We start from the raw sequence: 24,849 nt of genomic DNA, 5'->3' as shown, positions 1-24,849 counted from the left end.
ATATGATAATAACGCATTGTATAATTTTCGAATCAGTCACCTGCCCGACAACTAGCGGTTGCTGGTGTGTTATTCCACAGTCGCGGGTTACAAAATAGAAAGGATTAATTGAGGGGAATAATTGATTAATCCTTTTTTTGATCTATCCCTCTATCCCTGCATTTAACCCAATTCTTTTAATTCTTTTTCTTGTTTAGAAATATCTTAATTAATTTCTTTTTCATTAATACCAGCAATAAAAGATATTTATTCAAATTTAAAAACTTCACAAAATATGCAAGTATCTGCTTTTCATGTGGTTAAAAAAACCATCATATTTATTGGGGGAAATTAGGGAAAGATTAAAAACATAACTATCTTTAAAATTGTTGGGTTTTAAACGTAAAAATGTGTGTAAAAGTAGTAAGATCTTACTTTTGAATTAGTTTAAATAATCAAATACAACTACAGTTTGAGATATCGAAATCTGTTCTTCTAGAATTGAGGGGTCGAAGAAAAGAAGAAACAAAGGAATGGATATAATAAATAATTGTGATACAAAATAACTTAATTTAAAAAGATGAAAACCATCGCTAGTAAGCTCAATAAGAATGAACGAACATGCCTTACTTAAAGGCGTAGGTCTGCTTAGTTGTTTATTATGTTTCATGTTTATTTTATCCATTGGTAAAGGTGATGACAACAACGTCTTCCAGTGAAGATCAGGAACAGGATGGCATTCCTGCTGGCAATACCCAGGTATTCTTTATTTACATAATTCTTAATATAAAAGTAATAGGATGTCTGTCTGTTTGTAGCGAAGGATTACGCTAACCGCTGAACCAATATTTTCTTCTTTATAATGAATCCTTCAGTCCCCTGGATACCTCTGAGGGCATAACCACTTGGTAATGTATATATATGTTCAAAAACAGTCGTTGTATAATAGTATTTATATTTTTCTTATACATTATAGATTATATTGTTATCAATTTATGCTTACATTTATTCATCTATCAATTATATTTTCTTTTCTATATATATCATATAACAGGACCAGCAGGCCCCAGTGAAGCCGCTGCCTCGAGAGCCACGTGCCAGGTCCAGGTACCTGACCAAGGAGCTTGGAGAGAAGCTGTACAGTGCCTACCTGGGCAGTACGGCGGCTGATCCTAGTGGCGGCAGGACAAATGGGGAACAGGTTTATCCGGATCTGGAAAGTCTTTACGCCAGGTGAATATAACAGGCAGTTTTAAATTTATTTTGATGATATTATATTAACAATATAGTAAAAAATATATCAGATACGTTTTTCTAAATGAAACATAGTGTTTCTTATTCATTGGCTCAAAAAGTTTGGGTAAAATTTTTATTCTTAAACTATTAGTGCACAAACTTTTCATCCAATAATTAAATCATCATTTAAACATTAATTTATCGTCCCTGACTTTTATTCAAAACCCTTTTCCATTAGTTAATATGATTGAATAACTTGATATTTTCCTAGGATTGACAAGCAGCGTAGAAGACGACCTTTAAGGTCCCGCTCAGATCAGAGCTACTCCAGGACTCATTGTGATGATGAGGAGGGCTACTACAGTGTCTTCTCAGAGAAACAGACACAAGGTAAGTTATTTCCAGTATGCCTTTTGAAAACAATTAATATTCGGTGGATTAGAACCGGTTCTCGACAATACTGATCTCAAAAACGGTTGGCTTCAAAAAAGGTCAGTAATCTACCCAGAGCAACAGCATTGATAAAAACCGAAAAAAATCCGGTAAAGAGAGTTGTACTCTCACTTCAATTTGATCCCAGACTACCCAATATTTCTAATATCTTGTTTAGGTTTTGGAAAGTCATGATACAGAATCCACACCTCAAAAGAACCTTTCCAGATCCACCAATGATTTGCTGGTCCAGACCAAAAAATCTACGGGATTTTTTAATTAAGGCACAACTCCCACCAGTAATTACAGAGAGAAGGTCAAGCAGGGTTAAAAATGGATTTTCCCACTGTGGTAGAAATTGTAAAATGTGTCACAATTCCCCCCGGTTTTGTAAAAGTGTCATAAACACTAAAACGAATGAAATCTTCCCTATTTTAAGCACTTTAGACTGTACTAGTAAAAACGTTATATATCTTATTACTTGTAGGAAAAACAGTGGATCCTGTGCAGTTAGGAGACCTCAGTATGTGGGCCAAACAAGTAGAATGATCTCCAGCCGTTTTAACGAGCACAGCCACACAATTAGCACTGGATCAACTACAGTTGGAAGTCATTTCAAGGCCCAAGGACACAATCTACAGGATTTAGAAATTGTCCCAATAGAGAAAATACGAAGCACAGACCCCTGGATACGCCTAGCTAGAGAAAAACTTTTGATTAGGTCTTTTGATTCTGCTCTCAATAAAATTGTGTAATTTGCTTCACCCAACAAACATTGTATCATCAATCAAACAAAAAAACTTTTTTTTCAACAAATGCTTTTTCAACACATAAAAGATCTACTAAAAAACGTCATTATTTAGTTTATAAAAAAATATTTTATTACTGAACACTTCTTTAAACTTAAGTTAACTGTGTGCATTTGCAAATTTTTATAAAAAAACCTATATAAAACACAGTTAACATTTCATAGGTTTAAGCTTCTTTGATATTTAAGTTATCCTTAAACACAAATCAATTGTTCAATGAGTCAACATTTTTCACCATGTAGTTTTCATTTCATGTTTCATCAAAAAAAAAAAATGTACACATTTTTTCACTTTTTTTGTTATTTCAAAAGAACATCAAATCTTCCTCCATCTTAAAACCTAAACAAAGCAGGAAACCATAAAGATCAAAATTTTTCCCATCTCAAGAATAACTCCACCCTTTTCCTTAACAGATTTCAAAATCCAAAACTCCATTAACAACCAAGGACAAAAATTAATCCACAACCTTTTTCCACCCCCCCCCCCCATCCCAACTCCTCCCACTTTTTTGCCTCCTCCCAGCTTTTTTCTTTCTCCGCCTTCAACCAAACTTACCTATCTAAAACTCCGCCTATTTCCTAACCATCCAAAAATTCCTTCAATGAAAACCATGCCCCGCCCCATAACACAAACAAGGCCAAGAATTATTCCCTACTCCTCCTTTTCAAAAAACTAATGTTTCAATCTTTTTTTTCAAACTTTTTCAGTTGTCATCTGTATTTTATGGTGAAACCTAAGATTCAAAATAATTTGTGACATTGTTCTATATAAATGTATGTTTAATATCTTGGATCATATTTGCTGTTATCTAATGTCTCATACCTATATTTTTTAGACAAAATGAATTGAAAATGATTGCTAAAATCGAAATATATCTTCATGTCTTAGAATAGTGTAAATTTTTTTAAAATAGGTTGAAAAACATACTAACTTTAAAATATCAAAAAAGTTTGTCATAGTGTACAAAATGTCCGGCCTAGCCAATTATAGGCCCTTTAATATTTTAGAAATAGTGGTCTTTAAAAAGTAATTATGTCTATCTGTGGATAATATTTTGTCATAGTGTACAAAATGTCCGGCCTAGCCAATTATAGGCCCTTTAATATTTTAGAAATAGTGGTCTTTAAAAAGTAATTATGTCTATCTGTGGATAATATTTTGTCATAGTGTACAAAATGTCCGGCCTAGCCAATTATAGGCCCTTTAATATTTTAGAAATAGTGGTCTTTAAAAAGTAATTATGTCTATCTGTGGATAATATTTTATGCACATTAGGAGTGACTTATACCCTATTATTGAGTACAGAAAGATCCTAAAGATGATTTACATCTAGATTCATGTTTTTTTTTGAAGAAGATGTACTAAAAAATATATTTTTAGGGTCAAATTCAACAACAGATCAAAGTTCACTGAGTTCTTCCGACCAGGGGTCTGATCTATACGCTGAGGTTGCGAGTTCAGTTCAGGTAAAGATTCGATCTATTTATGGTGAAACTACAGTCTATCTTTACCCTTTATATGAATGATATTTAGAATATTAATTGACTTTTTTCTTCCCCATTTGATACAATGCTTTTGCACTAATATACACAGCTTATTTACTACCTACCTTATGGTTTTTGAAACAGACTTTTAACAGAGAAAAGATTCATTAATCGTCTGTAATTTTGCTTACTAAGCCCATGCAGGTGGCCAAACTTTTCATTGGGCTGTAGATTGAAATTATTGGTTAAAAAGTTTGGACACTTCTATGTAACCAAACAATCACCCAAAGTATTTAAGCAAAAAATTAGGTAACATGGCTATAAAACTTTGGGAACCAGTTTAATTTACAGTCCAATATCCTCCACCTCCATGTTTATAGGAGACGCCTCCAAGTGGGGAAACGAGCAGTCTGGAGGGTAAACCCGCTGGCGAGGGGGAGGAACAAGAACGTAAAGTGCATGCACAGGAATGTGGCGAAGCTAAGGAACAGGAAAATGGATATAATACTGATCATTTAAACGGACAAGGTAGGCCATACTATTATCATTATTCTACAAAAAAAAACATTTTTATTTTGCTTTTAACCTTCCAGGGGATACCCAACAGAGGGAAACAGTAGAAAATTTTCTTAAAACATTTATGAAGCTTCCCCAAAAGTCACAACCTAATATGAAAAGCCATTTATGAGATATTAACCAACAGCTTTAATTGTAGAATGTTAAATATGTCTACCAAATTATATGATTTCAATAAAGATATGTTTTGCTACAAAAATAACAAAAAATGTTATTTGAATAGATTTATTGTTATATGTACACATTGTACATAATGTGTATCATAAATTACATTAATTATATTTACATCTAGCTAATAAACTGCCAATCTAGGATACAGAAATAGGACACTTACTGAAAAAAATATAATGTATTTATTGATACATATTATTTCAATACTGATAAAAAATCAAATATCCTTATACTAAAGTAACAGCATGTTTGTGTATCTGTGTGTCTGTACCGAAGGATCTCGCTAACCGCTGAACCGATCGGGTTCTCCTTAACAGGGTAACTTCTCATAGGTCCCGGGAAGGTTTATAACTATTTTCTTGGGGGATGGGACACCCCCCCCCAAAAAAAAAAAAAATGTCCACCCCCAAAATATTTTTTTTACTTTTTCTTTTAAAATCTAAAATAAGAAATTGGGTTATCAAATTCGACTCCCCCCTCCTCAAGTGCCCCTAGAGGCCTCTAGGGGCGTAGCCGCTAGTTTCTTATATTGCAGCAAAAACAGTTTTTCGTTAGGTACCATATTCCTTATTACCTATTATTACCTAAAGGAGTGGAGGTGTTCCATAAAAGTTAAAGATAAAAGCGAATTTTTCTTTCTAATGGATATTACCCTATGAAGAGTTACCAAACCCTCCTTCAAAATAGATAGAAACCCTTTATAAAGATTCTCTGTAAAGACGAATTAATCTGTTCAGCATTTAAAAATATCTTTTAGTTCAAATATAAAGACATGCATCATACCTATTTTATTGTATTTTATTGTAGGATATATCACTAAATGATGGGGTGTTCATTGATTTATCTCCCATTTATCTATCCACGTATTCCTGTATCCTGCCAATAAATTGATGTTAAACATACATCCCATTTGGTTTTGAGCTTAGGAACAAGTATAGTGAATAACAAAAATAAATTGAGCATGATTATCCTGTTATATAAAGTAGTAATCTTATTATGTCTGTATCGAAGGATCTCGCTAACTGCTGAACCGATATGGTTCTCCTTTACAATGAAGCTTCTTATAAGTCCTGAGATGGTTTTAGGCTATTCTATTTTGATAAATAAATCCAGGTATAGTTTTAGCCTATTTTTCTGCCCTTCTATATCCGTTCGAATATAGAGACCCTAGATGCTAGGGGCGCAGCCGCTAGTTTAAATACATTTAAATACAATTGATTATAGATACAAAACGAGTAATCATACCCCAATTTTTGCTGATATTATTACCAATACATTTAGATTTTTATCGTCTTTTTTTGAATATCCTATTCCTCATGCTAACTAAAGTAATTTTTATCCATTAGCTATAATGAGCTGATATCATTATCAATATTATCTTCTTGTAGAATATTTACCCCCCATGCTAACCACAGCAAATTTGTTTCCATTAACTATAACGAGCTGATATTATAATCAATATATTTTATGTTCATCAGAAATTCCGTAGTCAATATAAATAAACAAAAACAAGATAAAAATTTGCACTGCATTTATTCGCCAAAGACAACTTATTTAAGCTGGATTCAAACGAAAACATAAGAATTGAAAAAAAACACAAGGGTGCGAAGATCTGGAATAGCAGGACAAACGAACATTAACATTTATAGAGTGTCATAACTTAATAGTCAGAATATAGATGTATAAGTGTAAACAAAACTGTACGTAAATTTGTAGCAAACTGGTAAATACAGAATACTATTCAAGTACATACTCAATTTAAAGGATTTGATTTTTTAAAAATTCTTCGCTTATAACATTTTTTGTCCTAGGAACTCGTTTTCTAAAAATAAGATAAATAGGATAATTACCTACATCACATAAAAGTTAATAATCAACATAATTTACAAAGACATACTTTCTGGTAACGATTAGAGTTGCTAAGCTTCTAACGTAAAAAAATACTACAGGAAAAAGGTACCCGTTTCGGACGGACGGATCGAACCCCATTATAAAAAAGCTTCGCTTTTAAAATGTCTCTAAATTTAAGGGTAAGAATAAGAATAAATGTATTATACTTGGACCTATAATATCCCCCTTACAGTTAGACCTATCATAACAATTTCAGGAAGCAAGAAATTGCATAATTGCATAAATTTCCTTTCAATTTTAAATACTATTTACACAATGCATAGAATATTATGCAGTTTTAACAATCTTTTTTCCTTTTTAACAGCTGCATGAATATGTCTTTTCTACTTAGGATTTATTGCTCCACAGGAAGTTAGGTACTAGTAAAATAAAGGACGTCCAAGTCTTTTTTTATGGTGGTGTGGATGGAGGGGTTTTACAATCTCAAAAGTAGAGGAATTAAAAGAATAAAGAGTTCCTTTGGCACCTCTCAAATATAATTAAGCCTTAAGGAGGGTGGGAGTGGTAATTTTGTATTGATCACCCCTCTTTACACCATCCTCCTCCCTTATTAAGTAACATAAATTTCAATATGTTCTAGTAAGAACACTATGAATATAGTCTGGCATCAATTATTAACAAATTTAAGTTGACAGAGAACCAAGCAACACACACTGGTAGAGTGAATCTTCATTAGAAATTTCAGCTGTCTATCTTGAGTAGCAGCTGAGAAATTTAAGTTTCCTAATAACGTACACACAAAAATTTCTAGTGATAAAAGTCGCTACTAAAAACTTTCCAAATATTACTCTATTGACCTAAAGCAAGAGAAGTAAGTCTTTTTTGTTGTTTAACTGTCACTGTATCCCTGGTGGCTTGCAAAATTCTGGTAGGACGAATATTAATGCGGACCAGAGTGATTTATTCACATTCTACAATTTCTCAAAATCAGTTTTCAACATCACATCTTAGAAAATTGGAATGACCAGGGTTTATGGAATTGTAAATTCTATTGATTTGCCCAAAGGCTTATTTTTTTGTCTCAAAAAGTATCATGATACTTCTTATAGTTTATATGATATAGTTATCCTATTCATCTGATTTTTATAATCTTAAGTCCAAAAAAGTAAGATTGTCCTTTAACAGTATTCTGTATTTAAAATATTCGTGTTATAGCCAAATTTGGCCTGGCTTTTGTAATAAACATGCCTAAGTGTATCGATTATAAAATACATCAATAACCACGTACACACACTTACACATACACACACACACGCTCTCACACACACAAACAAACCCAAATATATATATTCACTAATTACTATTCAAAGGCTGTTCCAAATAAATCCCACTAGATACAATAGACATGGTGAGATTAAATGTTTACTAATGATGATAATGTCCAATAGTTGGGAAGCTAGAAACAGCGTATAGAGTCCAATAAAATATGAAGTCATACAAAACAAATGAGCAATGATAGGCCAGTATACAATTTACCATTGGTAAATTACAATGCATACTGGCCTATCATTGGTCATTTGTATTGTATGACATCATTTTTTATTGGACACTATATGCTGTTTCGCAAAAAATCATAAAGAAAGGATTAATACATAGAGTTTAATTTTGAAATTATTGACAGTGGTCATGGCTAATCGTCTTTCCTTAAAATGACACTATAGTCTTCCTAAAAAACAATAACAGCACACAAATCATAAAGAATCAAAATCCATCAGACTCACAAAAAGACATCCCAGTACTATTTGTGGACAGTTAATTTAAGTTATTATATCTATTTGGATATATAAATCCCGAGGATTTTGTTGGCATGAGAAGAAAAAACATGCAGATAATTAATTCATCAACTTAAACAATAAATATTACTTTCTCCTTTTACACGGATTATAGAGACAATGGATTTATTATTACTTGAATCTTAGATTATTATGTACTCTAATAAAATGAAACTTGTAGCTGGATAAATTAACAATCTCCCCAACCAGCCCCCTTTACCCGTCCCCTCCCCTCCTACTAGATGAACGAACTGAAAAATAAATAATCAACTGATTTACAAAAGAAATTTAATACTTTCTGGAAATCTTATCCCTTTACATAAAGTTCTTCTATTTATTTTAAGTTTATATATCCCTCTTTCTAATTTTGAATATAATCCCTTTATCAAGTAATTCAAGGACACATTTACAATTAATATACATAGTAAAGAAACATACAGTAAGTATGAAAAAAATGCAACACTTATTTAATGCAAATGTTTAAAAACATAAATTGAGATATAAATAGAATTTGACAAAAAATACTGGACTTCAATTTTTCTGTGGGATTAAAATATTATTAAAAATTGTTAAATATTCTTAGTTATAATTACAGCATATTTATTTGCAAAAAAAGCAGTTAGGTTTCAATATTGAAAGAAATTAAAGGTAGAAAAGTTTTTCATAAGAAAAAAATCTCTCTTTGATTTAGAATTCAGAAACGATTTTCTGTTCTTTTTGTAAAGTGAGTTAATTTAGAAAGTGTTAACTTATATATTTATATATGTATTTCCAACTATAAAGTATTGAGTAGCAACTTTTATAAAACAACAAAATAACATTAGTCTAAAAGTCAGCAAACTTACAAATGAGAAATAACAATGGCAAAGTGAATGCCTTGGCTGGAAAACAGGTGCAACTCATTATTGTTATATCATAGTTTTTTTGTCTAACTGATTAATAAAAATTTCTTAAAGATATCAAAGACAGAACGTTACATTTCAGAATATAGATATTTATATATAGTATCTTTCTTATGATTGCAGAAGCATGGAACTCTGAGTAAAAAAAAAATTAAAAATAAAATGTTGTTTCACTTTTAAGATATTTATAATTTAATGTATCGCAAAATTACTCTATAAAAACAAAAATCTAAGGACGGATTTTAATAAGGAGAGAGGAGACATTGGGCTGTTTATTAAACTAGTCCCCAAAGTCTTATGATAACGTTTTCTAAGCTGGCCTAACAACCTTGGGGACTTTTCATTTTCATTGGTTGGTTCCCTTAGTTCAGTGTCTACAACTAGTTGTAATCTACTAAGGGGGGGAAATTTTGTGTATCATCAACCACTAATTGTAATCTACAGAAAGGGGGGAAATTTTGTGTATCATTATTGTCAGATCCCTTTAGATCCCTGGATTTTTATAAATGTCCTAAAAATTTAGCAAGAAAATATGAACACTATTGACTATAAAAGTTCGTTGGTGTTCGTAAAGTTTTGCTCCCAAGAGACCCAAAAAGCGGATATTTAGAAAAATATAAAATAGGAACATTTAGAGTGTTTTTATACTTTCATAGTATTGGGTGAGATTTAACTTTTTTAAAACTTTATTTTCTACAAATACAATTATATAAATTGAGTTGGACCTTTTATTTTCAAGGCTAACGTCACAGTTAAAGTTTTGTAAATGAAAATAAAATAATTTTGATTTAATTTGGCTAAAAGCATCAGATAAAAATTTTCAGACGTCTATACGGCAAAATAGTATGATGTATGTGTGTCTATCTTATTAAAATTTTACTTTTTACGAATGTTTTTATTTTTCTATACAAAAGGACAGTAATCTTTTTTCATTCCAAAAAAGCATCAGTTTTCATTAGCACTAATCTTGTTCTAAATTAATTTTTTTTTGTAACTAGAATAATTTTATAAAGACAACAAGATTCATCGATACATTTAAAAAAATCTATAACAAAAAGGACACATACTAACTATAAATTAGCTACCAGGGATCTAAAGGGATGAGACAATGTAAGATAGATTGATGTACAATATTCCCAATCATGATACACAGAATAACCCTTTCTTTAGATTAAAAACAGTGGTTTAAAGCTTTAACACTTAACTTACTGAACCAACCAATCAAGTTGTTAAGCTAAAGAATAAGAATTGTTACTATAAAACTTTGGGGACTAGTGTAATAAACAGCCCAACGTTCCCTCCCTCCATAAAAAGCTACACTACTGAGAAATATAAAAATAACTTGTTTTTATTCTGGCGTATCAGACACATGTATAAAATGGATAAATATAATCCTGATTGCTCACTATATAATCCATAATCAAAATGCATACAAAACAGGATAAAAATAGTTCCAAAAAATAGCCAACTTCTATGTTTTATATTGATATTTATTTCAATGTAATAAAAAGTTAATTGATACTTTAATTCTTTGTTCAATATTTGATTATTTTTTGCATAATAATAATCAAAATAATGAACATATTGATTGGAGGTGAAAAAAAACATTGAAATTGCTGGTGCTAAATAATAAAAAGCACAGTTTTGACTTGTACAATTTTAAAATTATCTCTTTTGGTTTATTTAGTGTTTTGATGCTAAAAATAGTCGTTGAATATTTAACTACATTGTATGTCAGGCTACGAAGATCCCCCCTTGTAGGAAAACTAATGATAAGGTCTGATATTGATCATGTTCTAAGGATAAAGGAGGGATTACTCAAACTATACACATTATACACATACAAAATCTTATTTTGATTGATTACTACGCTTTAATACAAAAGGAAAAAAAATTATTTTGTTTTTCATTAATCTTTCCGTTTAACCCAGTTTATTTTTCTCTTTTCTTTTTATAGAAATAAATTATATCGTTACGCAGATATATTTTTAGAAAACACTGTTAATCAAATGCTTTTTCAAGGCTGTTGTTTAAAATTGCAATTTACTCATACCAAGTCATTTTAATTAATCTTTTTTTTTACTAATTTTAAAAATCTTTGAATGAAGGATGTTACAAGCTATCATAGTTTTTCAAATGCTTTGCTAATGTCTAGCTGACTGAAATCAAAATTTGAATAAGATAAAAGTTATTGTGTTTTTATAAAGGTGTGACCTCTGGCTTTTCGTCTCTCTTTCTCTCTCTCTCTCTCTCTCTCTCTCTCTCTCTCTCTCTCTCTCTCTCTCTCTCTCTCCCTCTCCCTCTCTCTCTCTCTCTCCTTTTTATCTATCATTTATCTCCTCATTATTCATATTTATTTCCGTTGATACGGTTTTATTTAGTATATAATACTCTGCCCTATCTATCTATCTAAGTACTTGCTGTCTTATTTATCTCTTTTAGACGATACTGGATCTTGAATTTTACATAAAGCCCTTCTATCAATCTATTTATCTATATTTTACACCTATCTATCTATTATAGACGATACTGAGTCTTGTATTTTATATATAGCTTTACAAGCTATATAACTACTTGCAAACAACCATATATATTACAAACTATCTCTTTCAAACGACAAAGCCCAAATTGTGTTAAAATTTTGTCAAAAATGATCCATGTGACGTAATAAAATGAGGGAGATGAGAGGAGAAGTGGGAAATAAAACCCCTAAAAATAGATGGATAATTCCTTATTTTTATTACGTTACATGGATTATTTTTGACACAATTTTAACACAATTTGGGCTTTGTCCTTTCAAACGTTTCTGGGTCTTGTATTTTATATATAAGATCTACCCTCTATTTATCTACTTTCTATCTATTTAACTATCTCTTACATTTATCTATATATTTTAGACGATACTGGGTCTTGTGTTTTATATGAAGCTCTACCCTCTGTGAGTTCAATGATTGTTCATGTGGAAATAAACCAGGTAGCAGATATTAATTTAGAGTGTTTAATTAAGGAAGTTAAATAGTTATAAATTGCTCTGAAATTAATAGTAGGATACTTATGGAAGGAAGTATTTGTCCTTAAAGAGGCTAAATTCACAACTTATGGCCGCGCAAGGCGTGTTCTGGAGGAGTTAATAAAGGTTGTGTAAACTGTAAAGAAATTTCAGCTCTCTATCTATATTAAAATCAGAGCCAATCAAATTTTAACAAAAAACAATGAATTTTACATTGGATGCTCTTCTGTTTGGAAAATCTTCCCAAAAGTTCAGCCGTCTAACCTAAATTATAGCCAAGCAGTTAAAATAAATTAAAGAGTAGGTTTGCTACTAACTATAAATGTTAATGGCTACTCTTTTTAAAAGCGAAGCTTTTCTACAATTAGGGTCGGTCCGTTCGTCCGTACGTCCGTCCGTCACGGATAGCTTCTCTTCGTTAATTTAGACATGTTAGAATTGTCCTATCGATTTCAAATTTTGCATGGTGATTCCTTTAGTAGTTAGGTACGATTTAGAAAGCGTAGCAACTCTATAATCATTACCAAAATGTCCGTACGTCCATTTTAAACATGTTGATTTTTTTTACTTTTTTAAATATCTTTTTTCGTTAATTTAGGCATGTTAGAATTGTCGTATCGATTTCAAATTTTGCATGGTGATTCCTGTAATAGTTAGGTACGAGTTAGAAAACGTAGCAACTCTATAATCATTACTAGAATGTCCGTACGTCCATTTTAAACATGTTGATTTTTTTTACATTTTTAACAACAAATTTGTATGTGACTTTATTATCCGATTGGTCTGATTTTTGGTATACTGATTCCTGGGACAACAAAGTACAATATTATAAGCGAAGCAACTCTATAATCAAGTCCTAAAAATGTAAGTATATCCATAATCATTATCCTGTATCAAGCAGTTTTTCAACAAATTTACTTCCAATTTTGCTTTGACTCGAACCCGGTATTAGTGTCGGACTGATTATGACGTAACAAAAAAAATTAGCCAATAAGAGGCCACTATGAATTTTACCATTGGTCAATAATGTCCTCTCATTGGCTAATTTTTTTTGTTACGTCATAATCAGTCCGACACTAATACCGGGTTCCTTTGACTCTTATACATTCGTATTCTGATTATTCAGTTCTGACATTATACAAGTGTTAATGCCCGTTTGTCCTACCGTTTCAGAGCTTCGCTTTTATGGATGTTGTCATCCTTGTTAAAATAAAATCAGGGGAAATTGTTTTTACTCAACAATGTAATTATCCTTTTAATGCACTTTTTCTGTTACCTAATTGAAAAGTAAGCATTGTATAATTATTGTGACTGCAATACTTTTATTTTAAATGAAATAATTTTATATAATTTTAATGTATTTAACATTTAAAAAGTTCATTGCAATTAAAAGGTCTTAAAATTTATCTATCTATCTATCTATCTATCTATCTATCTATCTATCTATCTATCTATCTATCTATCTATCTATCTATCTATCTATCTATCTATCTATCTATCTATCTATCTATCTATCTATCTATCTATCTATCTATCTATCTATCTATCTATCTATTTATCTATCTATCTATCTATCTATCTATCTATCTATCTATCTATCTATCTATCTATCTATCTATCTATCTATCTATCTATCTATCTATCTATCTATCTATCTATCTATCTATCTATCTATCTATCTATCTATTTATCTATCTATCTATCTATCTATCTATCTATCTATCTATCTATCTATCTATCTATCTATCTATCTATCTATCTATCTATCTATCTATCAATCTATCTATCTATCTATCTATCTATCTATCTATCTATCTATCTATCTATCTATCTATCTATCTATCTATCTATCTATCTATCTATCTATCTATCTATCTATCTATCTATCTATCTATCTATCTATCTATCTATCTATCTATCTATCTATCTATCTATCTATCTATCTATCTATATATCTAGGAATGTGATGATACAGCACTGCCTGAAGCAACAGAAACTTGTTCACAATCAACTGTGATAAAACAAAAGGTAGAACATTTTATATTTTTAGAATAGATTATTTTTCCTTTCCTAATTTTAGAAAAGTATTATGATGTCTTTGTGTCTTATCAGACGTATTTTTTTTGTGGTAGCATAAACGAGTTTTTTTGGTAGCTATAACTATTCTTAAAAGAGAATCCACCAATCTTAATATTTAAAATCATACCTAAAGACTGAATAATATTCCATTAAATATCTCGAGCAGTTTCCTAATTTAGGGATCTCTAAAACGACTTTTCAAACTCATTTTGTTTTGGCTGTTAAAGGTTAAGAGCAAACTGGTATACAAAATGTACCAATTATAAAAAGATGTAATATTATTACCTTAAACTAATAATCTTATTAAACATAAACTCCTTATATAAATGAAATAACGAATAAATTTTCTCTTTTGGATCCTAAATCAAAAACAAAAAATAAATTTTAAATAATAATTAAGGTGCCAATGAAAGAAACTAAGGATAAAGAAGGACCTGTCACTCAGACTGGCCTCATGGTGTCCAAGTCACGTAACAGTCTGTGTGTGGATTCTAAATCCAGAACCAGTCTGGGCTCTAGATCATCTGAGGTACGTAATCGTGTCCTTAAATATCTCTAAAACGGCTTCTATTTTTTAGAATATTTTCAGCCTTTTTTTTTGTTTTTTTTAAAAGTGGGTATGTAGTCGTTTATTAGTGCCTTTTAGATCCGCATAGATGATTAATAGATATGAGTTGGGTTACTTACAAAATTAATTATTTCTCGGCTGTTATTTAAGAGCATACAGTCTACAAATTGCTTAGTCCGTCAGTTTGTCGTTTATGCTACTGAATGCATTTATTTATCTGTTTATATTATAAGGTTTCGTGATTTTCTATTTTTCTTCTTTATCTCTTTTTTCCCCTCCCCTTTTTTATAACCGCTTATCAGTGATCTCTCAATCTATCCATAATTGTCCCTCCATAACAATTTGTGCTTTACTACTTATGGATGTTGTCATCCTTTTCAAAATTTGTATATCCTCAGGATGATTGGAGTTCAGATTGTAGCTCTGGAAAAACTCGAGGTCTCCAAACTCCTGGAGGTAGATCCCAAAATTATCAGGTAGGAATTTTTCATTTTGAAGTGGAACTTTTCTTCAGTTATGTTCTACACAATTTATACTTATATAAAGGTGCATATTTTTGAGAACTAGAAATTTCTACCCTACTAATGACATAATTGTTTTTTTTCTATTACACGAAAGTAAACTAATAAAGCTAACATTTTAGGAGGACTTCCCCCCAGATAAATCCCCCACTGAAGTTGAAGAAAAGGACAAGCAACAGCCATCCAGGTAGAAAATAAACTTTAAAAAAATAGATATTTAATTTTAAATATTTTAACTATAACAAATTTATTGTCATTTTTTAAAACTTTTTCAAAATCACGTTAAGTAAATAAAACTTCGTAGTTATTGCTAATGTTATTAAAATAAGAATAATGAGCCACGAAAATTGCTGCGATGTACTAAAACACAATTTTTCTGGTTAATTGTTTGTAGAAATTCATTTTTGTTTTCTGTTTAGACCAACATCCACCCCTTTGAGGTCTGTTAGATCAACATTGTATACCAGCGTTCATAGTGACAGGAAATTAGTTGCTTCAAAACATTTGACGACATAATTTTACAGAAGCTGCGCTACAAGTCCTTTGTCTGTCCACGGTTGGACCCTCAGATGTCAAAACTTTATTTTAGTGTTTGGCCAAAATGACTTTGCAATTGTATCTGTAAGTACGTCTAATAACACCCTTTGCTATTTTTAAAATCCTAGAAAATTTTTTTTGCAAGAAAATTGCATAAATTCGCAACCTTTTTTAGAACCACTACATAACTCGAGTTTTAAAACTTTTTATATAAAATCCTTTTTACAAAAAATATCAATAATTACTTAAAATTAAACCTGAAAGAAAAAAATCTCATTACACGTGTTAATTTGCATGTTTTAGGTCTTTTTTTGAGAAAAGTATAACTTCCACATTTTTGACAATAATTATATTTTTTTAACATTTCAAAGTAAAATATAATAAAACTTAAACGATTTTTCTTGAATTATCAGTTGAAAATTTCATCAAACATGCAATTTAAGTGAAGAAAATTTAATAAAATCATTTTTTGAATGTTTAGAATTACCAATTTTCTACATTTAAAACAAAATGTTAACAAAATTTAAAAACATTTTAACATATAACTTCAAAAATCAATAACATTTTATAAAAAGATGTTTCAAAAAATAAATCATTAAAAGGTATTAAAATGCATTTGAAATTACTTAAAATTAAAACGAGAACATCTTTTTACAATGTATTCTGTGTAATAGAGTTTAAATGACATGATTAGTGAATGAAATATTTCCTAAACTCATTAAGCCTTTTTGTGACTATATTAAAAATAATTTATTTTGTTTTATAGTGTTTTTTTATTCAAATATTTGACAAAATTTTCCCTACGTCAATAAAATAAAGTCAGTTTTTTACTGTTTCCAGGTTTTTCTTTATAATTATAACAATTAAATATAATATAAATCTTCATTATCTTTTATTTGAATTATCATACACATTAAAATGTAAAGTATAAGCTAGAATAGCACTTTTTTTAACGAATATTTTAATGACATTATATCAAAATAATTCCTCTAAAATATCACACAACATATGATTGGGAAGTATAGCCATTTCTTGGAGGTATAATATTTACAAAAATACCATTAATTCTGTTTTTATCAGAAGTTAAAAAAATTGAACAATTCTAAAACAATGGTTGGCTGTCTAGATATTGAGTACACTAAGACTACGGCTCTGTTCTATTGAAATAACGTTGCAAAAAGAGGGGTTCTGAAAGTAATCTACCTAATTATTTTTAAAGAACCAACAAGTACTGTCAGTATCTTTTTTCTTGTAATCTAGCAGACAATCAAATCATAACACAATTTTCATGATAAAATATTCAGGTTTCTACTTCACATTTTAAAAAATATACTGATCAATAAAATGTTCAAAATTTTACTTTGTACTAATTGAAAAAATATGTTGTAATTCTTATTTTAAAGTTACATTTTTATCCCTGACAAAATCATAGATGACTTTTAAAGGCATCTTATCTAAACTTTTTGAAGAAAAACTTAAAAACGTTAATTAAGTATTAAAACTATTTTCTTCGATTTTTCTGAAGTTATTATCGCACTCTATGGGTTTTTTATTATCATTTACTTATATCGAAAGTGCCAAACATTGTACCCTAACTTATTCATTTAATAAAAAACCAAGCGTGTGTCTGTTGGTAAAATTATTTTAGAAAAAAATGTTTCAAAAAATGAAAAAATTCTCGAATTTTTTCCTTTTTTTGAAAAAAATGTCAAGAAAAAATCTTCAAACTGAAAAAAAATCCTACAATGAAAAATCAAATCTTTCTAGTGCTCTCTGTAGAAACGACTATTTAGATTTTAAACTTGTATAGACCCAGTTTAAATTGAAATATTAATGTGTGAATGGAGGGCAAGAGGCTAGTGTGAGGGGATGTTTGTAAATAGGGGGGATATTTTGTGGATGGAAATGGGGGGTAATTTGTTTGTCTTTAGTATTCTGGGCTGTCACCCACACACAAATAAAAACTGTGGCATTAAAATAGAGCTGCTTAGAATGAAAAACGCCCTTTAATTGTATAAAATACAATTAACTTTTAGACTTTGTTACTGGTTTAGAAGAGAGAAGCTGAAAAATAGCTTTTAACAATACAAAGATTTCAATCTAATAATATTTAAAATTGTTTGAATTCATCTTAGGCCCTATGTAAGTAAAGGCTCTTAAAATTAAAGAGCTCATTTAATCGGTCCAGTGGTTAGCCTTCTTTTTATAATAGGATAGGCAGTCTAATTATATTTGAATTTCTATTTTCATAGACAAGAAATTACTTTTCTAAATCATTTACTTGGCTCTCTTAACTTTGTGGAAAGATATTAAAAAGAGTGGTAATAAACCATAAGAAAGTTGCAGAAAAAATATTTTGAAAAAAGGTTTCCAATCACTTATAATTGACATTTGATTGCTTTAAAAAAAGAATTCGTAAGTAATTTTGGCTGTCTGTGTGTCAGTGTCTATCCGTCTGGCTGTCTAACCGCCAAGACATCACTTACCATTGGGTCAACAATAAGTTTAACAATTTTTTTTATGTTGATCTTGTTCAAAATTATGTTTATGTAGTTTAGTAGAAAAGGTCAATGAATTAAAAAAAAAATAGTGAAGCATTTTATTAGAAACCAATGTAGGGGCCCATTGGATATTTATATGCTAATTTCACAACAAGCAAGAAAAGATTTAAAAGTAAAAATTTTCAACTTTCATTTTAAATGTTGAAGTAGAGGGCCAAGGATGGAGGAAATATTAGTCTGTAAATTATACTGGTACCAAAAGTTATATAAAGTAATACTTTTGTATCATAATTAGGTATTTTTATTATAATTTATTGTCCATAGTCTTATCCCCTATGATCCCTGGTAAGGGCCCAGTTTTATTTGTGGAGGATACAAAATTGGTGCTCCTACAAATCAGCAAATTCCCTTTTTTAGCAATTTTATTTTTTAACTGAATGATCTTTAATATAAGTTATAATTATTGAATTATTTATTAAAAATACAATTTAATTGTAGAATCTTTTATATTTTGATAAATATTTTTTTGTTAGAAAATGTTTTCTTTTTTGTTGTTGTTGGATTGATAGAAAACTAACATGAAAAACAATTTCTTTTTTTTTACACAGTGTGCCTTCTCACTACAGGGTTGCAGGGATGAAGGGATAACTATATGTATTATGTTTTGGGGAAGGGGGATTTATTTCTAGTGTTCTTCTGTGTCAGTTTTCTCCTTGTTTAACTATTTACTTATCCCTGGTCACTAAAGCACACTAAATTAGGGTTTAACACAAGATATTTCATTTATATTTAACTCTCCATATATTCCTGACTACTATAGCACACCAAATTAGGGTTTAACTCAAGATATTTTATTTCTATTTAACTCTCCCTATATTCCTGGCTACTATAGCACACTGAATTAGGGTTTAACTCAAGATATTTTATTTCTATTTAACTCTCCCTATATTCCTGGCTACTATAGCACACTGAATTAGGGTTTAACTTAAGATATTTTATTTCTATTTAACTCTCCCTATATCCCTGGCTACTATAGCACACTGAATTAGGGTTTAACTCAAGATATTTTATTTCTATTTAACTCTCCCTATATTCCTGGCTACTATAGCACACTGAATTAGGGTTTAACTTAAGATATTTTATTTCTATTTAACTCTCCCTATATTCCTGGCTACTATAGCACACTGAATTAGGGTTTAACTCAAGATATTTTATTTCTATTTAACTCTCCCTATATTCCTGACTACTATAGCACCCTGAATTAGGGTTTAACTCAAGATATTTTATTTCTATTTAACTCTCCCTATATTCCTGGCTACTATAGCACACTGAATTAGGGTTTAACTCAAGATATTTTATTTCTATTTAACTCTCCCTATATTCCTGGCTACTATAGCACACTGAATTAGGGTTTAACTCAAGATATTTTATTTCTATTTAACTCTCCCTATATTCCTGACTACTATAGCACACTGAATTAGGGTTTAAGATATTTTTTTCTATTTAACTCTTCCTAAATCCCTGGTCACTATAGCACACTGAATTAGGGTTTAACACAAGATATTTTATTTCTATTTAACTTTCCATATATCTCTGTTCACTACAGCACACTGAATTAGGGTTTAACTCAAGATATTTTTCCATTTCTATGCAAATTCGAGGAGAGAGAAAAATGGGAGAAAAGAGGAATTTTCTTATTTTTGAATTGGCAATAATGAAAGAATTTTTCCTTCTTTAAAATCAATGTTTTTAGTTTTATATTGAAGTCAAAATTTATGTGAATATTGTCAATAAAATAAAATATGACAATTTTATTTTTAAAGAAGTAAGTTTTTTCCGTAACTTAGGATGACTACAGAAACGATTGAGTATTCCATTTTTGGGTAGTTTATCTTGGCACAGTGATTTAATAGGGCTTAATTTTTTTCTATCCTTTTCAACCCCTTCGAGTAAAAAGGCCCTATTTATATGCCGAAGGCGTAATATGCCAAAGAAGTAACCCTTAAATAAAACATTTATCGCGACAAAATTAGGTTAATAATGGTATATTACAAATATACTACAATTTATTTTTAAAATGTAGTTTCTAATGTAGATGCGTCAGTTGATATAAATTTTTGTTTTATAAAAAGTCACTGGTGATCAAAGAGACACAAAAGAATGGGTATTTTGCGTATAAAATGTATGTTACTAATGTATGCAGTGAAAACATTATTAGATTATGCTCTTAAGTAGCTTGAATGCGCAAGAATTTAGCATTGGGGTGTTCATACAAACATACAAGTTTGTCTATGGTTATTAATAGCACAGCTGCTCTATAACTACTCTTTAGTCCTATAGTATGTCCTACGTCCAAAAGTGACTTCAGCTTGTAACTGCTTATCTACTCAAGGACAAAACTGACCATATTAGTTTTAGCCAACAAAAGCTTTATGAAAGTATCACTTTTTGTAACTTAAAACTAGTGACCTCTTATAATATTTTCAGTACAAAAATACATTTAATCATGGTAAATTTAAAGCAGCGATCAATATTCCAAATAATTTATTTGTTATTTTATGTAAACATATTTTAAATTCTATATAATATATACAAACCAATTTGGAATATTGGAGGAACTTCACAAAATATTAAATGTTTTCCATTTGGTCATACAACATTCTGATTACAAAATTTACATTTTCAATTTAAAAATACGACTTTGTTTGGCTTTAAAGGTATTGGTATCTATCTATTCCTGGAATTCCTAACTGTGCTATTTGCATGGTATTAAGATGGGCCTGTTTGGGGCCAAAGCATTTCCCTACTCTAACTATGTATATCGCAACATCTTTGGTTTTGATGCAGTGTTTGGCGTAAGTGCTACGTGTTCTGCCACAGAAAGGAAGTTCTCTTTTCTATTGATACAGCAACAATATCAATGAAAGGCGTACATTATCCCTGTATTACCTCACACATAGATAAACAAAACTTTATAAATTTAAGAAACTTTTTACAATAAGATATTCTTAGTATTCTTAACAAATAGACAATAGACATCCTATTACTTTAAATGGTATTAAATTAAATTCATACTTTGCATGAATTTTATTAATCATGCTATTAAACCCACTTTACAGCAACTAACTAAAATACAGGAGTACCCCATCCCTGCCCTCTCTGTCACACAGCTATGAAACCCTGAATGGGTCAGAGAACCTGGAGTTTCACTTCAGACGCCCACTTCGTCCTGCTCCACCAGGTATAATTAATACAGTTGACCGTGGATATGCAAATGAAAAGTTGTAAATTACTTTCCAAGATGATTTATAGAAGGAAAAAAACAATTTTTAGCAAAAGCAAAGAAAATAATATTAGCAATTCACAATGAATTTTAGATGCTCTTTTCTAACAGTAAATTAGAGTAGTTTTTCGTTTGTTTATTCATTAAACCATTAGTGACGAACCGGCTTTTAACGCCCGGTTCCAGAAAATGCCAAAATAAACCGGTTTTCAGTTTCTTGATTGCATCATGCTAGCTTGAGCCTACCCTTTACTGCGCTGTTTTTCAATTCCCCCCAGAGAGAAGCGTTTCTATCTATTAGGTCGGCCACAATCTTTCATCGAAAATGGGTGAACCAAAAAAAACAAGGTGATTTAAAATACCCCTCCTAACTTTTTTGTTTATGAAGTAAAGTTAGTGATTTTTTTCGTGAAATTTAAAGTTTATTGGCAACTACATTCATTTGTGAATTCGTTTTATTCAAATTATTATTTTTTATATGATTTTTTTATCGTTTTTTTACGTTCTATATAGGCCCGGTTCGGCGTGAGTAAAAATACCCGAAAGTTTTATTGCCCGGTTCGGCACTAATGGGTTAACTTTTCAACCATTAGATATATTAGATATTTTTTATCATTTATTATTCTCTTCAAATGTAAAAATTTCTTTATTTCCCAATGATAAATATCATTGATAAATAGATAAATAAAAGGATCAATAGATAGATAGATAGACTGATATATAGGGATAAGACAATGGCCGATAAATTTATGTAGATTCCCAATGATAATCAACAATTGTTAGATAGATAAACAAAAGGATGGATGGATAGATAGATAGACTGATATATAGGGATAAGACAATGGCCGATAAATTTATGTAGATTCCCAATGATAATCAACAATTGTTAGATAGATAAATAAAAGGATGGATGGACAGATAGATAGATATATCTTGGTTTAGACTTTATTACATAAATATTTTTAAGGTGTGGGGGGGGGGGCGGGATATGTTTTTTTCTCTCTCAAAAAAACAATACTATTTTATATTTTGATTATCTTGTCATAGCCCTACAGGATGGGGGCATAACACACGAAAATTCAATTATTATTACTTGTAAATATGATGGTTTTAGGCCATTTCCATTATCTTGTCATCGCCTTCAGGATGGGGGCGTAACTAACCAGTATTCTATGTAAATTTGATGGTTTCAGGCCATTTTGCTTATCTTGACATTTCCCCACAGGATGGGGGCGTAACTAACCAGTATTCTATGCAAATTTGATGGTTTTAGGCCATTTTTGTTATCTTGATATTACTGTATTATTCTATTCTTTTGTTTGTGATATTTTTTAAATACTTTAGGCCAAAGATATGTAATAAGTCTTTTCTAGTCTTTCCTTTATCAATAAAAATTATATTTTTTTATATATTTGTCAATTACTGATACTACTAGAATAGTTGCTACTCTATAATTCACTTTGGACGTTCAAAAATTACATTATCAATATCCCTCCCATTATTATCAATACAAATATTAGCAAAAGTTTTAAAACTTCTTCGAAATGGGCTTTTTTAACCGAAAACGGCGGCACCTATAGCCAAAATCTTAAATGTGATATAAATTGTTTTGTATGTTAGTTGTAGCTCTATCAATTACATGAGGTTGTGTAGTTTTCAATTACGGATCGTATCAAAGTTCTAAAAAGTGTTCATCTCACTTTGGGCGTTCAGAAATTACATTTTTAACTTTTCGCGCCAAAAAACCGGGTATTTAGGTCGCAAACGGGCTTTAATGCCGGGGGAAAGCACCAAAAAGGGCCAAAAACGGTTATTAATGCCGAAAGGTTTTTTTACTCGCGCCGAACCGGGTTTTATTGCAACTTTCCTGTGCACGCCACTAGAGCAAAACAAAAAAATACGAATTCCGTTTTGACCATTATAAAGCTTCCCTGAGATTTTCAGCTCGATCGGTCCATAAAAGTGGCGCTCGGCACTAATGGGTTAATTTATGTTAGGTTTTGTGAGGTTACATTGGGTACTGGGTTAAAGCACCACAATTATAGGCCTTCATTGTTAGGCATATTGGAAAAAACAACAACCCTTCATATTCTATTTAAACAGGCGTAAAAGAACCATATAATAAAAAAATATTTTAGTTCCGACAGGAGTGAGTAAAGATCAGAATAAGCCAAAAGGAAGACACACCAGCAAGTAAGATTTATTTCACAACAAGAATGATTACACCCATAAAGACGAATCTTAATTATATTAAATGGATGCTATTCTGTCTGCCTGTAAGTTATTGTTGCATTTGATCTTCAAAATTGCTTTGCATTATTTGACCAAGGCAGTTTTTCTGCTATTTTTAGCGTTGGAGAATTAAAATAAATTAAAATGCGGAAAGTGATAAAAAGAAAAAAGTTTGAATGTTTTATTGATGTTTAAGGTCTACTCTTATTATCTTACAAAGGAAGATATTACATGACATAGTATTAAGATTTATGATATGACATGAAACTTGACAAAGTTGCAAGTTAAAATACTTTACAAAAAATGCTATTTTCTTGCAATATTCAGTGATCACACAAAGTGTAGAAGAAAAGCATAATATTTTGCAATTCCTGTATTTTTTTCTAACCTAAACTAAATAAGAAGTATGGCAGGTGTCTTACTTTAATACATTCCAATGAATGGAACTCTAGTAAGTCATACAGTAGACTTATAATAATTATCCTATTTTATAAAGTCGAAAGTTTTTTCGTCTGAAGCATTAGATTTCCCTTTTAGGGAAGCATTACACAGGTCCCATGATTGTTTTAAGCTATTTTATTTTAGATTTAAGTCTTTAGATAATTTTAGACCCTTTGAAGAAGAGTCTCTAGATGCTAGGGGCGCTGTATGTAGTGAATTATGTAATTTAAAAAGGCTATTTAGTTTTATTATACTAAAATGTACTAAATTCTCCATTTTTTTTGTAAGATCTGCTATTGCTGCTCTACTTATTTATCAGATTTTTTAACTTTTCTGTAGAAACATTTTCTAAAATTTGTTTATAATTCTTTACTGAAGAACCTTGAAACAATCTTAAACTATTTT

At 30.3% G+C, this 24,849-nt stretch overlaps 1 protein-coding gene across 3 annotated transcripts in view; it reads left to right on the top strand.

The window, feature by feature from the left end:
* The first annotated feature begins 674 nt into the window (after window positions 1-674).
* LOC145314369 (uncharacterized) overlaps window positions 675-24,849 on the top strand; it is an 89,867-nt gene continuing 65,692 nt past the window's right edge. For all 3 annotated transcript variants that reach the window (XR_013877740.1, XM_080154252.1, XM_080154250.1), the window contains exons 1-13: window positions 675-738; window positions 1,034-1,212; window positions 1,487-1,605; window positions 3,837-3,922; window positions 4,321-4,468; window positions 12,170-12,246; window positions 14,242-14,310; window positions 14,762-14,890; window positions 15,328-15,405; window positions 15,573-15,637; window positions 15,870-15,934; window positions 21,628-21,729; window positions 23,910-23,964. Coding sequence is in view for 2 of the 3 variants with exons in the window: in XM_080154252.1 (XP_080010378.1) it covers window positions 676-738; window positions 1,034-1,212; window positions 1,487-1,605; window positions 3,837-3,922; window positions 4,321-4,468; window positions 12,170-12,246; window positions 14,242-14,310; window positions 14,762-14,890; window positions 15,328-15,405; window positions 15,573-15,637; window positions 15,870-15,934; window positions 21,628-21,729; window positions 23,910-23,964 (1,235 nt within the window). In the remaining variant the exon portion in view is untranslated. The remainder of the gene's footprint in view (window positions 739-1,033; window positions 1,213-1,486; window positions 1,606-3,836; window positions 3,923-4,320; window positions 4,469-12,169; window positions 12,247-14,241; window positions 14,311-14,761; window positions 14,891-15,327; window positions 15,406-15,572; window positions 15,638-15,869; window positions 15,935-21,627; window positions 21,730-23,909; window positions 23,965-24,849) is intronic.

The sequence above is a fragment of the Acartia tonsa genome, chromosome 3, assembly GCF_053477335.1.
Source record: "Acartia tonsa isolate MP-2025a chromosome 3, ASM5347733v1, whole genome shotgun sequence".
Taxonomy (NCBI): domain Eukaryota; kingdom Metazoa; phylum Arthropoda; class Copepoda; order Calanoida; family Acartiidae; genus Acartia; species Acartia tonsa.
The sequence above is the reverse complement of the archived record's forward strand: the minus strand, read 5'-3'. Positions and strand labels throughout refer to the sequence as shown.